Below are 16,760 nucleotides of genomic sequence, written 5' to 3'. Positions count from 1 at the left end.
GATTGAGGGACAGTTGGGGGCTCTGGTACAGTAGAGAGGTGTAGATTGAGGGAAAGCTGGGGGCTCTTACAATGTAGAATAGTGCAGATTGAGGGAGAGTTGGGGGCTCTTACAGTGTAGAATGGTGCAGATTGAGGCAGAGTTGGGGTTAGGGTTAGGGTACCGTACCTGACTCTCTCCTTATATACCTGTATACTGTACCTGACTCTCTCCTTCAAACCTCCAGAGAGGTATAAAGGAGATAGTCGGGTACAGTATACAGTGGTACAGTCGGGAAGGTTGAAGGGTTTTTGTAATGGTTTATCTGCTTGTTTCTCTCCTGGTTACAGAGACATAGCTGCCAGAAACTGTCTCCTTACCTGCAAAGATGCTGGAAGAGTTGCTAAAATTGGGGACTTTGGGATGGCCAGGGATATCTACAGGTAAAAACGTCTGTGACTCGTGCATCATAGTTTTCTCTCAATAAAAATATGTACTGTGTAACAGGGGTCCCTAGTGGCACATCCAGTAAAAGCACTCCGACCTGGTCCGACATAGGACCGCAAAGGGTTCATCCGAATTGTCATTAGCAACTGTTTTTGTCGAAAAGAAAAATACCATTTACAACTTTAAAAAATTTAAGACTTAAAAGTCTCAAGTTGTTTATTTCCAGTTTGGTCATTTTATTGGGTGAGTTTTTTCCCCTATAGTGCTGCTGATGAATTGATGAATTAATGCGTGTTGCTTCATGTGCAGGGCCAGCTACTACAGAAAAGGGGGACGCGCCATGCTGCCAGTGAAGTGGATGCCCCCTGAGGCATTCATGGAGGGCATTTTCACGTCCAAAACAGACACCTGGTGAGTTGATATTGATACCAGCAAGCTCTCACAAAGTGCAGAGGGGCCGTCCTTTAGTTATGAGAGTCAAAGTCACATATCCATTTCAAACAATAAATGTGCTTCATATTTAGCTGGTAAAACAAAATATATTCTCATAAAAATAAAAATCTACACAGCACAAAATACCCTTATAAAAGTTCACCATAGTAAAAGAAAGCAAAGTGCAATGAAGCATAGTGAAAGCATGGTAAGCATTGTAAAGCATAGAGCAGTATTGTAAGGCAACTATAATAACACTATGTAACACATTTTTTGTTCCTGGTTAGTAAGTGTTATTTCCTAATTGCTTATGCCTCAAAAGTATAGAAAATGGCTATTATTCCCACAAACTTTGCTTTTGTGACCAGGACAGTGATATTTTGAAATGTACCTATTTCCAATGAGAAAACGGTCTTTTCGTTCACATAAAGTCAGAAAAAAACAACATATGAATCCAAATTAACATGTATTTATACTAAAGTAATACAAAAATGACTACAAAAGTTTTAGTAGTGAGTAGTTTTTCGGGATTTACGATTATACTGTAAATCACTTTCACGAATCAGCCCCCAAATGTAGTCTCCCATCATGTTCTCGTTATACTGTCCTTGGTAGCGGCATTCAAAGTCCAGTATATCCTGGTGGAAGTCACGCTCCTCCGAGTACGCTCCCATGTTCTCCTTGAATTTATCAAGATGAGCATCAAGGATATGGACTTTGAGGGACATCCTACAGCCCATTGTGCCGTAGTTCTTCACCAGAGTCTCAACCAGCTCCACATAGTTTTCGGCCTTGTGATTGCCCAGGAAGCCCCGAACCACTGCAACAAAGCTGATCCAAGCCGCTTTCTCCTTAATAGTGAGCTTCTTGGGGATTTTATTGCACTCCAGGATCTTCTTTATCTGTGGTCCGACGAAGACACCGGCTTTGACCTTTGCCTCAGACAGCTTAGGGAAGAAGTCTTGAAGGTACTTGAAGGCTGCCGACTCCTTATCTAGAGCTCTGACAAATTGTTTCATAAGGCCCAATTTGATGTGCAGTGGTGGCATCAGCACCTTCCGGGGGTCCACCAGTGGCTCCCACTTGACGTTGTTCCACAGAGAACTCGGTCCGCTGTGGCCAGTCCTGCCTGTGGTAGTGCACCTTGGTGTCCCTGCTGTCCCAAAGGCAAAGATAGCAGGGAAACTTGGTAAAACCGGCTTGGAGACCCATCAGGAATGCCACCATTGCAGCCTCTTGATGCCATCTCAGAAAAATGCAGATATGTATCCACTTAGGCAGCTGGAACTAAACTGAACTGGTGGGCTTAAGGCCCCTGTATTTATACTACTATTTATATTACTGGAAAGTTCTAGAAGTTACTTCAAGTTTACTCAGCACTGAATCTATCTGGAATGTTCTGGAAAATAGGTAAATTTCAAAATATCACTGTCCTGGTCACAAAAGCAAAGTCTGTGGGGAATAATAGCCATTTTCTATACTTTTGAGGCATAAGCAATTAGGAAATAACACTTACTACCCAGGAACCAAAAAAATAAAAAAAATTGTTACACGGTGTAATTAAACAAAAAAAAAAAAAAAAAACATTGCAAATCAGGGTAAACTGTGGTAAAAGGAACATATAACAATGGGAAAATCATGGCAAAACTGCACAATTACTGTGCAGATTTACAAGGGTAAAATTTACTGAGGTTTCTGACATGATCATTATTACAATCAGTGTCTAAGTGAATTAGCTGAAGGGGCTGCTTGGCTGAACCGCTCCAGTGTTGCAGGTCGTTTGGAGTGCTGCTCTGGGAGATCTTCTCTCTGGGGTACATTCCCTACCCCAGCCGCAGCAACCAAGAGGTGCTGGAGTTCGTGACCAGCGGGGGCAGGATGGACCCTCCCAAGAACTGTCCCGGGCCTGTGTGAGTACTGGGAGATAGCATCAGCAACCTATATTCATCATCAGCACACCTTTCAGTTTCACACTATTTCGGTATAGGGCTCCTTCTGTACTACAAAATTTAATATACAGTACTAGAAAATCCTTGCAAATCCTTACTAATCAATAAAACAATAACCAGTATTTAACTAATTATTTGTGTCAGCTTGGCAGGGTGATCTTACAAAACCAAATTTATAAAAAGGCCTGGGCAAAAGGGTTGATCTTAAGTCTAGATTGAAATCTCCCTAATGTTGTTGTTTACAAGGGATGTCATCTCGTGCAATTTGAGCAAGAGGACTGCAAACTAAGCACAGCTGCTCAAACTGTCTGAAACGATTTCTGGTATAATAGAAGACACACTGCACCCAACGTATTAACTTGTTAATCACAAAAATGAAGATTGTATTCAGGAGCTACTATTAACTATAAAAAGATGGACACAAGATATGATGCATTGGAATTTTGCCAAATGCTTAACAGTGAATTATACCTCTTACAGTATCTGTTGTGCGCCTTACCCCCAATGAATCCCCCTTCATGTGCATTCACAGGTACAGGATAATGACGCAGACCTGGCAGCACCAGCCTGAGGACAGACCCAACTTCTCTACCATCCTGGAGCGAGTCGACTACTGTCTGCAGGTATGCAGCTCAGCGACACAATCGCAAGCACGTGCTGATGAAGACACAGCCAAAACGTGTTTTTTTTTTTATCATTTTTACACTGCAAACACACACACACATAAACACTAACACAGGAGCATGTGATAAATGTATTACACTGGAGATGGGAGTTATCAACTCTTTGCACTGTAAATTATAGTGCATGCCCTGTTGATAACGCACACCTTGTATATAACATACATGCCTGAGCAGCCTTAAATCCCAGCAAAACCAACACAGTGTCTGCTATGTCAAATACCATAATGAAGTTCATTGTGCACCTCATACAGTATCTAACACACAGCGCATATAACTATGCATAAATTCTCCTTCAATTTGGAAAAGGTGCTGTATAATCTAAAAACTGTGGAATTACAGAATCATGTAATGCCATTTAAATTGAAAGTCATTTACATCCCAGTCATACCCTCTCACTGCTTGAGCGTTTCCCATCTGGTGTCTACTGCATCCTCCCTTAAAGCTTGAATTTCTGCTTCAACTGAGTGTGTCCCAAGTGGAAAGTGTTGCTATAAGAATATGAAAGTGGAGCTACCAGACTCAACAATGAGCATGCTGCTTTTTAGTCAGAACACCCCTTAACCACTACGCACCAGAGCCAGACGTAGGAGTAGGTATAGAGGGTTCAATCACATCTCCCCAACAAGGGTCAGAATCAATAAGGTCAGTGCATCACACAACACTGCTTGTTTACAGTTTGAATTCAACACAGATGGACAAAATAAATAAATAATTGTGTTTCACAAACATTTAAACAAAACCATTATTTTTGTAAACATTTATAAAAGCATTTTAACAAATTGCATTCTACATTTCAATGGTTTTCATAGACGAAAAAAAAAACAGTCTTCAGCTAGCATCTTCAGGTTTAGTTTTGGCTTAAAAGGCTCACTTTGAAACGCAGAACAGAAAACATGATGGTTCTACATGGGAAACACAAAAAGAATCCTGGATTTCTTTTAGTATCAGTGTAGATGTTACTATAAGAGATAGAGGTTACATTGAAGATACTAGCTGAAGAATGTTTTAATTTGATTTATCTTTGGTTAACGGTCTGAATGCAGTCTCATTTCTCTATCCTCACCAAGGACCCAGACGTTGTGAACACTCCTCTCCCTGTGGAGTATGGCCCTGCACCAGAGGAAGAAGAGACGGTGCCCATGAGGCCTGAAGACCCCAGCAGCAACCCCCCTCTCCTGGGTTCCCCTTTACCAGAGCAAGCCGAGGAAGACGAGCAGACCGCTTATTACCTGCAGCCCACACCTCAGCACCCCATCGGGTCTCCCCCCCCCTCCCCCCTCTCTCCCCCCTCTCCCCCCCCTCTCACCCCTCTCACCCGACCTTCTATCCTCCCCGTGCTCCAGAACAGCCCCAGCCGCCCCCCTCGTCTCCAGCCAGCCCTGCAGCAGAGCTCCGGAGGAATGGCACCTGAGGAGGCCAGCGGGGGGCACGTCAATCTGGCTTTCTCCCAGACACAGCCCCCAGAGCTGGACTGTAGGAACGGCAAGCACACCAATCTCTGGAACCCAACCTACAGGTCCTGGTACCTAGACAAGCAGCGAGCGCAGGCCAAGGGCGAGGGGGATGACCATGAGCATAGAACTGCTGGTGATGTCATGGCACAGGCTCCTCCAAGACCACCAGCTGTGCTCCTGGAACCCTCTGCACTCTCACAGGGACCCCCCGCCATCCCTCTGTTCAGACTGCAGCGCTTACCCTGTGGAACCTTCAGCTGCGGGTACCAGAAGCAGGGTTTGCCCCTGGATCCTTCACTGCCACCACTGCAAATAACTGGTCCTACCAGGACAGTCAGTGCAGAGGAAGGTCGCCCCTTGCTTGTTTCCAAGGTGACTGCCATTTTGCAGGACCCTCCTCAGCAAAGCATCCCTTCCTGGGACCCCAGGCTTCCCTTGACAGAGGATGTCAGTGCCACAGCACTTTAGTATGATCCCCAAAGTTATTTCCTTCCCAAACTATCTGCAACTACTGCTATTCCCGATGTTGCCAGGCAGCAAGCCACAGTGTGTCAGATGTATTTAACTGCTATTCAAATTCTTAACCCTTTGCAGTCCATTTATTCAGGGCTTGTCAGGCGCGTCAGGTCCATTTTATTTTTACACACACCGTTTATTTAACACACTCTATTTAAAATATTTTTTCTTTCAGAGTAAAACAGGTTTAAAAGCCATTGAATCAGAAAAGGACACTGCATCTCCAGCCAAGCCCCACCCCTTGTTCGCTGTATTTTTCACATACCTCTTTATAGACATGCATACTGATAAATCCTCAGAATATTACTGTGATATTCTTTTAGCGTTGGATGCAGAAGCAGCTATCTCTGTTGTGTATATCCGTGTTATCTCTGTAGTGCAGTGCATGGGGCTATAAGATACCCTCTTTTTTTCGGCTTTATTCTGCTTCTATCGGTCTCACTCAGCCATTGAAAGGTTTTCTTGGCTTTTTCCAGAGAAAAGGTCCTAGAGACCTGTGCTTTAGGTCTTTTTGATGATGTCCACAAAGGGTTAATGGCTCGTGGTGGTTTTCCAGTGTTTTTTTTATGGGTTGTCATCTCATTTGTGGAATTTTTTTTCAGGTAAAAACGTGTAAGAGACTACTTTTTTTTTTTTTTTTACTTTAAAGTGAAATGTGGAAAAGTCATACAGGTAACATTGTGGGTACACAACCTCAAACTCAGTGTTTGGGGGTTCATCGGAGACTCCGATTGGGTTAAGCCACTACTTGAGTTGTTATCGGCTGTAACCTTTACTGATAAATTCTGGTTTTAAATAAGTGTTTTGTATTTCTCTATCATTTTTTTGTTTCTTTTCCACCTGTGCAGATGTACTCGATGTCTAGTCAAAAAGATTGACAATACAGAGTAGATGTAAAAAGACTACTCCCAAGTGATTTTGTGTGTTCAATTAGGGATAGAAACCCCATAAAAATGAGCATCCAGCATCCAAAATGGTCACTGGAGCCATTGAACAGAGATGCCTGTCCAACAGAGCTGGGATCAGTTCCAAATTGAATTGAAATTCCAGTTCAGAAGTGTGATAATGTGGAATTGGAATTGAATTGGGATTTTTTAGTGAATGGAATTATGAATTCCATTTCAATTCCACTGAATAACACCCATTTTTGCACAAAACTATTGCACTGAATTGCTTTAAAAAACCAGAGGACTAGTATTCCTAGGGTAGCCTGGCTCAATTGTCAACACACCCGACTGAATTCCATACAGAACAACTGGAAGAGGAGCCTGAGATTGATAAATTGATAAATTGCTCGTTGTCATCGTTACAAATAATACTATTAATATGACAATTGTGATGTGAATGTTAACTCCTGTTCAAAATTAATTGGAACCAGCTAACCTGCCCTACAGCTCTATTTAAGACTTAGTCTTGGGCGAGTACATTTTTGGAAAGACAAAGAGGGTGACTGGGAATATTAGGATTTGAAGAATAGTTCGCTGTGTTGAAGAGTTTTTTTTTTGAAGGATTGCTTGGATTTTGGACCTGGACTGGAACAGAGAAACCTGATTGTGTGATTGACCCTGGACAGGATGAGGAATGGAATAATGACCATTTTGCTTGCTTTTTGACCATGAACTTTGCCTGATGATTTAAACCTTATTGTCTTTAAGTGCCACAATGTCAAACCATTGTGCTTTGTGTAAACATTGAGGAACATGTCTCTGGTTCAACAAAAGCTACATCCACCTTCATAAGGCACCACAAGGTAAGTATGTTAGGTGACAATCCATATCTTGCATGTCTAAATTTCTAGATAAATTCATCATTTTAATGTTTGGTGTGTTTGTTCAATTAGTGAATTTTATGCTGCAGGTAGAAAATTATGTAAAAGACCTGTGGTTATGTAATTGATGAACTAAGAGGGTCACTAAAACTGTTCAGTCTCTAATACATTAATAGTTTTTGTAATAAACTGCTTAAGTGTATCCACTCCTCAAGGGAAATCTGTATTTCAATGGGTAGCTCATACCTGATTACATTTTTTTGCACCCTAACATCCTTGGAGTTTGTTGGTCAAACTGGTCAGACTTCAGACCATAAGCGGGAGGCCACAGATCTTCGCCAAGTGAAGCTTGCCAACAACTGTTAGCTTTATTGCTAATGTCATGCCTGTCTGTTGTAGACAGCACAGTCTTTCGTGCCATCCTTAGTACAGCTAAACCATTCTTAACCGTTCCCAGCAGGAAACACTTCAGCAGGAAGCTGCTTCCTCAACGCACCTCCGGTGTCCTGTCATGTTGGCTTGTCTGCGTTTTAGGGGCACGCATACTGCAGACATCTACAGAACGTAGGAGGAGACTATTTAAGTCTACAACATGGTTGACAGTTTCAGGCATAGTGACTGACAATGCTGCCAACATGCAGACATTCACCATATTCCCACCAATGGATGTCCAAGACAGTGACTAAGACCAAGATGAGGCTGTTGATCTTAAAGTGTGGAGTGTGAGTGACAAACTGGATTATTTTCCACCCGAGCGTAGCCCGTTTAGCTCGCACTCTACAGCTGGTTGTTCGTGATGCCCTGAAGCAGACTAGCCCTTTTAAGACATGTGATGGCAAAGATGTCCAGAATAGTATCCAATTGCCATAAATCCACCAAAGCAGCAGGGTTTGTGGAGGGACACTACAAATGGCAAAATTCAAATGCCACAAGGTTGAATAGCCAGCTGAGGTCAATTTTGAAAGTTCCTGCAGAGGTCCTATCTGAGCTTCAATCCCCATGCAAGCTCACACCATACAAATTGAAAACCATTGGGGAACTCTGACATACTTGAGCCCTTTGAAGAGGTCACTGAGAAGGTCCAGGGAGACCAGATAATCGCTGCCAGCTATGTCATCGCATGTGTCCGATGTTTGTCATGCTATAGCACACATCTGGGAAACCTATAACAAGATGGTGGTAATGATGCAGTTATCCTTGGAGACATGCCTTGCAAAACTTGTGGAGATGGAGTGTTTAAAGATGGCTGCAAGTCTGGATCTGCATTTTAAAATTTGACTGGTGCAAGCATGAACTGTACAGCATGAGGGAACTGCTGACTAACAAGGTCACCTCCCTGCTACCAAGAGTTGCCGACATGGCTACATCCCCTCCACCAAAGACACACCATCTCTTTTCATACCTCACCAACTGCTCCACTGAAATCTGCAGCAGTATCTCCATCACAGATGTCTCTTCTGAAATAAACTACCTGAGCCAACCCCGTCTGCCAGAGGAGTCTGATCCTCTGGCTTACTGGAAAGGAAAACTTGTGGAGTTCACCCATTTTAGCTCAACTAGCCTGCAAGCATCTAGCCACACCTGTTGCTTCTGCACCTGTAGAAAAGCAAAGTTTTCAGGCCTGAGTGGTGCAGCTTAAGTGATGCAGAATTTGAAGAGCTTATGATGAGGTGTAACAGAATTGATACTTTCTTTTTGCGGTAATACATACTACAGTACAACATTGTATTTCTTGGATGTGCACATTGTACTGTAATAAATGTAATTTATTGCTGTTTTAAAAGTGGCATGGTTGGCTATTTTTATTTATTTATTTTACTACTCAATTTAAGTTTTTCAAAGAAGTAAATGTTTTAAAAACCTTTAACACACAATCTCAAACTCTTACTGTCTCTGAAGCTATTTACTTTGGATGTAATGCTTTGCTGCCTTTTCTGTGCCAAGGCGATTCCTCAGCTTTATAAGATGAGAAGACACACTCCACACCAGAGGAAGCTACTGCCGACATAAGCTGGTAGACAGCAGTGAGTCTTTTACTATGTCGTCTTCCACCACTCAGTCGCTGATACACTCACCTCTTGTAAATCTGAAGGCTTGAAACTTCATAATGACTGGGATGAGTGAGGGATATTTTTCATTGGCATACTCCATTGCTAAATTATTTTCCTTTTCAGTGAGGTGTTTTCCCTGAAATGATGGATGAGATTGGTGAGCTTGTGTTATCACTTGGTCATACCTGGCCTTAAACTTCTTGGTCACTTATTTGTCCAGAGCATACCAAATTCACCAGACTTTGATTTTTAATTGCAACTAATTGTAAAATTATTTGAACTGTAAAATATTTTTAAAAAAATATTTATCATTGATTGGGAACTTACCAGCTTCATGATGTTCCAGTTCATCATCCTGTGCAACACATTTCTCCCAGTGATTCTTCAGCTGTGCAACGAGACCTTGCAGTTCAAACTGACATTTTATTTTTTTGCATTTTGCGCTATACCCTTTTCTAGCTTTAGATTGTATTTTTTTTAAATTAGACCAAACTGGGTCACTGACTACATGTAGATTAACACATCTTTTGTTTGACCTGACAAACTCTGTGAATGTTAGTTGTTTTAGAAATTATTTTGTAAACAATGCCAGGCCAATATGACCCCTAATATTTATTAATGTAACTTTGTATGCTTTCAATTGGTCTTTCCATTATATTTGTATTATTATTAGGTCTGGAAATTGGTTGTACCTGTCTGGTAAAAACGGCTTATAAAAAAGTGCTAGGCTTATGTTAGACTAACTTTCTTGGCAAGTAACAGCCTGTTTCTGGTAATGTACTATAGTTATGCTAAGTCTGCACTATCCAACTTTTTGTGTCATAAAATTGAAAAATAACTATGATCTAATTAAATAATATATACCTTGGTTTACTATTGTGATGTGTAATCTTTTGCATATAAACATACATATTGCATTGCATAATAATGCAGATTTAATGACTGTTTTTTCATATAGAGCAATTTATTTTACTCATTCAGTTATGATTTATTTGGTATGGTAAGTAATTATTCACAAACCACCACTTCCTAAGACTGTTAAATTTACAGTATCACAATTACCGTAATTTTGAAAAATAAAAATCTGATTTTTATTTATTTAAAAGTCGCCAACCCTGAACCGTGGCAATAAAAATGAAAAAAAGTTGTGCAAGTGTCCCTTTTAAAACAAAATTATAACATTTCATGGACTAGAGGTAGAATTGGATTTGGAGTAACAAAATTGTAAGGGAACTGAATGTATGCAGGGATAGAACTGGAATTGACTTTAAAAAAATTTAATTGGAACTAAGGAATTAGATGGAATTTGAGTTCAGTTAATGGAATTGGCCCCAACGCAGCTGTCCAAAGTTAGGATAAGGACAAAATCCTAGATTCAGTGGTGTGTTACATGGCTCATACCTCTTGTGTATGTTGTATATGATTCTGTATTTTGTTTTCCTTATTGTTCATGTTTATAACTGGTACTTGTGTGGGGTCTATCTTGCTGACTGCAGGGTTCCTCAGAGTCAAAACCACACAAGCGTCTTTTGAAGGGCTGCATTGTACCAAATAACCCTACTGCATTACCCTCAGACTCCAAGTGTGCCTGGACAAACTGGACAACTCCATGCATACAATTTATAGTAACTGTGAAAGACTCGCATGCATGGTACCTGTTTTTATTTACTATACTTCCCACTAAGTTTCAGAACTACTAATTTATTTTTTCAAAAAGACTTGAGCACTTACTGGCTTGTTTTCTTCTAGTTTGCACTTTCCTTGCATATTGTGCCACATACTCAGATGAGGTCTTTAGAATAAGTAGCAGGGTTTTGAAAAATATATTAACATCCTGACAACTTAATAAACCTATAACTTTAAAGTCTCTTTACAAAATGGCCACTCCACTGCACCGATATTGTCAAACAAAACTGCCCATGAAGCGGTGAGCAGCTTAAACTCTGCAACTGTTTAAGAGCTGAAAACAATTAAAAAGTTAAGCAAATTCAGTTCAATTAAGGGTCTAGTTAAGTAATGGAGAGCTCAGTAGAATGAAAGCCAGCAGACACAGTGGGACCCCAGGACTGGGAAACCCTGATTTCGAGGACACATCTCAAACCGCAGTGCACTACAGTAGCCATTTTGAAAAGCGCTTTTAAGTGTAAAAAGTAGTCCGGATGTTCAAAATAAAAACGATAGGTACATTACAGTTTTAGCAACACGTGGGTAAATATAACACTTTCTCAGAACCTTGCTACTTGCTCTTAAATGGATTGTCTTTTTAATTTAAAGAACCAGTGCAAGGAGGAGCATTTGGATTAGATTTTCAAAGCTATTTACTCCAAATTTTCATTAGCACAACTTGTTCTGTAAAGAAAATATATATATATATATATATATATATTTACAATCACCAGCATTACAGTTATTGGTTTATTTCTAGTTTAACTGTATGGATGTGTTCGTCATTTATGACAAATAGGACTTAAATAGCTACAGTAATTATAACAATTATCCAAGAGTTACTCTGCAACATTAATTTACTAATGTAGCTTACCTAATGCAGAAGAGCTAAACCTTTTTGTAGTTTCCAGACTATACCAAAATCAATAGTTTCTGGGATTTTATCTGGTATTTTATTTCCCTGTTGATATTGCAATATCGCACCAAAAAAAAAAACTAAATACATTAATTTCCCGGAAGCGGGAGACTGATGGACAAAGTGCAGCAAGAGAATGAATAACATATAAACACAAAAACACATTAGACTGTTAAACTTAGTGTTGTAGAGTTCCTGAGGCATAACAATACCCTAGTTCATTTTTTTGTTTTCATTTTTGCTTTGGCGAACAGTTTGAAGTGCACAGGACACATTCTCTTAATTTGTTTTGGAGAGCAAAGGGTCACATGCATCGTCACACAGTGTTCAATACTGAGGTCATCTACAGCATGTGTGCTGTACTGCACCTTGCAGTGCAAAGACCCCTCGCAAATACACTGGCTTTAATATTCAATTTTTTTATTTGTCATCCTATAGCAAAAGACCAAGGAAATCTAGACCAAAATCCTATTTGCACAACTCCACTCAGATTTTCATTATTTTTATGTTTATTAGAACCTTTTATTAGGTCCATAAACTGAACTGTAGCATTCCAAATTGTATTGCACTGTTTTAACTTCACTATAAAAGGAGTCTGTACTAAATATTAACTGTATAGAACACTATTTAAAAATCACTCCACCTACACATTTACAAAGGTTTTGTTTAAATGTGAAACAACTGGGTATTAAATAATAATCCAGTCTTTTATTAATTCAGGTATTGATTTTGAAGTGCTTTAAAGGATTTATCAGAATTCCATATCCAGCACTTCAGATTTTTGGTTAAAATTAGATTGTCTTGATATTCATTTTCAGTGTTTTTTGTTAGTCGAATTTGTGAATTTTTCTTTCAAGTCAAACACTGATGGTCAATTCTTAACTGCAGTTGATGGTATGAAGGTGGCAATCTCAGCAACGCCATGTTCCTAGCGCTTTTATAAGCAGGTGTGCGGTTAAATGAACAGGAAAGGAAGACAGGTTGAAACTGTGTGTCACTGCTGTTTATAGGGAGATACCCAGGTAAGTATATAATACAGCAGCCCTACAGCGATGCATGATGCAATGCCTGGGTTATTTAAGAGTCATTTATCATGTGTAAATAGCAAAATGTCTATTAATGTTAATGTCATCCACGTACACGCAATAAAATGTATTGAACAAAAACAGGCTTATCTTCTTTCACATTGGTTCAACATGGAAATTCAAAAGGCAACAAACGTTAGCGCGTAGCGGGGGGGGGGGGGGGAGGGGGGGAGGGGGGGAGGGGGGGGGGGGCAACGCTCAGAAAGGTTAGATGGGCATGGAGACTGAACTGCGTGTGGAAAACCACATTGTCACTACCTGTGCTGTAACTGTTCTGCAGAAAAACAAACGAGGTATGATTCAAACCCAATTTTAGTCCCAGCGTTGGGGAAAAAAAAGTTACAAAAAACTTGATCATACTAGCTAACTCACTATAAGCCTATTGTCACTGCAGTGATCAACACTAGAGTCAAGAATCATTTATTATTTTGCAGTGGGAGCAGAAAGCACAGATGTTGAAATTGCCTTTTCTGTTTTTTTTTGGGGGGGGGGGGGGGGGTTTTGTGTGTTGCACCAACTGTGGAGCACCTGCCTCCTACTACTTCAATACAAATGATGAAAAGACCAAAACAAACAGCAAAGTGAGGTGCTATGGCATTGATCAATAAATTCAAAGAGCTTTGTTAGCTACAACAATCGAAAGCAAAGGAGGTAAACAAGTGCCTGGTTTCACAGAATGACCAGGATCCAGGAATTTGATGTTAAATAAATAGTTCCTCCCTTACAGCTGCATAAACTTTTATTACTAACCCTACAGACTCAAGTGTGGATTAATCATGTAATCAGTTTACAGCAGATTTACAAGGAGTCTGATTGTTCAGTCTCCTGGCACCTGGTCGTTTAATTCATGCAAGGTGAATTAAAAAATGTTCTCTGCATTCACCTTGAGGTTAAACAATAAGACCAGAAAGATCCCATTATTTATTTGTATATACTGAAATAAGAGTATAAATCTTTATTTTACTTTTTACAGATGCATACGTTTTATATCATAATCCTCAACGAAGCAGGTTTTTTTTATACATTTGTAAAATATTAATCATTAAAATAAAGCAAAATATGTATATTTTAGAACAGACAGAAAGCACTTGGCAATCTTGCAATTCATATACACTTCATCCACACAATAAAAAATAGCTGGTACATAGAACAGCAAATAAAGTCTTACACATACACAATTCAATCCAAAAATAAAAGGTATTATTGCAAGTGTAATACATTTACCTTCATGAAAGAGCTAGTCTACCAGTCTTTTTCCTCATGGTCTGCGGTCACAAAGTGCTAGCATACCGGTAACTGCACTGTAGTCCAATGCACTTCCCAGTGTGCAGATGTTTTATGAATACACATCTTGATTTCTACATCAGCAAATGCTACTTCTGAAATTCATCAAAATGATGACTGGGAGAGAGACAGGTATGAAAATAAAACTTGGGAGAAAAACGTAACAGATGCCCCCTTTTCAGTCTTACAGGGCTGCCTGTCATTAACCTCACTACTGGGGAGTTCTGACAGCTATTAAACACTAAATACAGCTACATTTAAAAATACTAAAAGAAACTTAAGTTTGATGACAAACGTTTCCAGAAGACATGAAGAAAGACTTTAGCTCAAAACGTTTGGCAGTGACATTATTATGCTTCTTCATATTAAATATTTCTAAAGGTCTGACAGCTGCACACAGATGTTTCAGTGCCTCCTGTGACCAGCTGATTATCTGAATGAAGACTGGGTAGTTCTTACAGCAAAGAGGAGTACAGGGCTGCTAGCACAACACACCCTAGACATCTTGTACACAAAAGGGTGTTTCTATTAACCAAAGGAATAAAAACTAGACAAAAATAAAATGGCTGTGTGTGTAACAAACAGACTACACACCTTAAATTTCAGTTTAAAAACAAAATTATGTTTTAAAAAAAAAAGAAAAGTAGTTTAAACATATTACACTACCAATTTGACCTGCTTTCCTATATAATATAATATTACAAAACCACACTTAATTTCCAACACATCCAGCTTGTTACATATGTACAAAAAATAGTTTAAGTGCATCTATTAGTACACTTACAAAGTTTGTGGGTTTGGAATTCACTGCTGCTGCCTGATATTCGTTCTGGTAGATCTGGCCTGATATTTTTATTGCACCCTGTTTATAGTACAAGGACTTGCTGCCACCACATTGACAGTTTCTTTCTATGATTCACTTTCTGTGTGTAGTTTTGTGGATGTGTGTGTTTGTATAAGTGCTTGTGTAACTAACATTTCATTAAATGGTGTATGTGCTTGTAAGTGACTATGCTTATAATATGCTAGTTCCTGCTCTTGTATTTTTTTTTTTTATTTTTTTTTTTTTAGTTTGTGTGCTTGTACAGGTGGCAAGTCTTTTTTATCTTGGTTAACAAGTCTTACTAGCCACAAACCATGCAGCAGCAGCCAGTGCCCAGTATCCCGGATCACTTTCTTGGAATGTATTGCTAAAAGGTGCAAAAGGGTTACTAATAAACTGATAAGGCAATTTTTAATTCTAAATGTGTGTGTATTCATGTGTCTGTGCTGTAGAACATCATTGCCAGGTGTGTAGGTAGTTGTCCGCCAAAAGTGACAAAACATTGTGCTCTTTTGCATGTTTGTTGGGCTTGGTATGAGCCAAATATTAGACAAGGTTCCATCAACCTTTTCTTCAAACCCAAACAACTCACTATCATGTCTTTCTAAAGGAATACTTTTCTGGTAGAAGGGTTTTAAAGGCAGTGATTGTTACTAAAAAGTTCACAATAAAATAGACAAATCAGAATAATGGATAGGGGATATGAATGCTATAGAGAGGACAGCTAGAGGAAGACAAAAAAAGTAAAACCATGTTAGAAAGACACTTAAAATACCCTGATCATTAGTACCTCAATTCCGTCAAGTAGAAATACACATTTTAAAACACCACAAATGCAATAGTACAGAACTGGAGAGGGGTCCTGGAATTCACAACTTTAAGTTAATGGCAGATATAGTGAGAAATCTCCAGGTCTACAATACAATTTTATTTAGTTAGAAGTTAGAAGGTCCTTGGGATGCTTTCTAGAAAACAGTTATACAGATCTTGACGCCATGTTTGACAACAAAACCCACAATCTAAATTCCTGATAACTGGCTCAGTAACCATGAAAGCTAACCTACTCCAGTGTCCTGTCCTCTGCCCAGTGGCCCATGGGCCTATCTGCCCTCGTCCACGAGCTGGGCCCCATTAATGCCACGATAGGTAACCCGGCTGGGCCGCACAAGCACCCCGTGGCTGGGGCGGCAGGTGAAGTAGCGGCGGTCTCCCACGGAGCCATCGTTCTTGCCCTTTGGAGCCCGCAGCTCCAGCCCTAGCCACACCCCCGGGGCAAAGTCAGCAGGGCCCACATAGCGGATTGTGGCTATCTCGTTGGAGCTGGCGAGGAAGACCTGCATGCCTTGGTGCAGCTTCACTGTGCCGTCGGAGACAGGAGGCAAACCGCCATACCCTGCACTGGTGCTGCTCCAGCTACGACGCAGGAACGGTGGCCGCGACCTTGCAGGGGAGACACAAAGATACACAAAGGTACAGGTCACAAGAGACCTAACAGGGAAGACACAGAAAGATAGCCACAACGAACCTAACAGGGTAGACACAAAACACTCCAGTCACAAAAGCCCTACAGTAGCAGAGGAGACACAGAGCGCTACAGTCGAAGACACAAACTCACAAGTAGGATTTAAGTCCAGGCCACATTCATAAAGCATCCATGTAACTACAGCACTAAAATATTGTTACACGACACACCCAATCAAAATCTGCA

General features: G+C 40.2%; 2 protein-coding genes across 4 annotated transcripts in view; one reads left to right on the top strand and one right to left on the bottom strand.

The window, feature by feature from the left end:
* LOC121317698 (ALK tyrosine kinase receptor-like) overlaps positions 1 to 5,596 on the top strand; it is a 113,253-nt gene extending 107,657 nt beyond the window's left edge. The window contains exons 24-28 of the mRNA XM_041253853.1: positions 330 to 422; positions 736 to 837; positions 2,634 to 2,768; positions 3,340 to 3,430; positions 4,558 to 5,596. Coding sequence (XP_041109787.1) covers positions 330 to 422; positions 736 to 837; positions 2,634 to 2,768; positions 3,340 to 3,430; positions 4,558 to 5,412 — 1,276 coding nt within the window. The 3' untranslated portion in view covers positions 5,413 to 5,596. The remainder of the gene's footprint in view (positions 1 to 329; positions 423 to 735; positions 838 to 2,633; positions 2,769 to 3,339; positions 3,431 to 4,557) is intronic.
* An 8,276-nt stretch (positions 5,597 to 13,872) lies between these two features.
* LOC121317337 (CAP-Gly domain-containing linker protein 4-like) overlaps positions 13,873 to 16,760 on the bottom strand; it is a 56,641-nt gene continuing 53,753 nt past the window's right edge. For 2 of the 3 annotated variants that reach the window (XM_041253168.1, XM_041253167.1), the window contains exon 16: positions 13,874 to 16,492. In XM_041253168.1, the coding sequence (XP_041109102.1) occupies positions 16,153 to 16,492 (340 nt within the window). In that variant the 3' untranslated portion in view covers positions 13,874 to 16,152. Of the gene's footprint in view, positions 16,493 to 16,760 lie in introns of all 3 variants that reach the window. The other variant, XM_041253169.1, reaches the window with a different exon arrangement.

Source organism: Polyodon spathula, chromosome 6, assembly GCF_017654505.1.
Source record: "Polyodon spathula isolate WHYD16114869_AA chromosome 6, ASM1765450v1, whole genome shotgun sequence".
Classification (NCBI taxonomy): domain Eukaryota; kingdom Metazoa; phylum Chordata; class Actinopteri; order Acipenseriformes; family Polyodontidae; genus Polyodon; species Polyodon spathula.
This window is presented reverse-complemented; position numbering and strand designations above follow the sequence as displayed.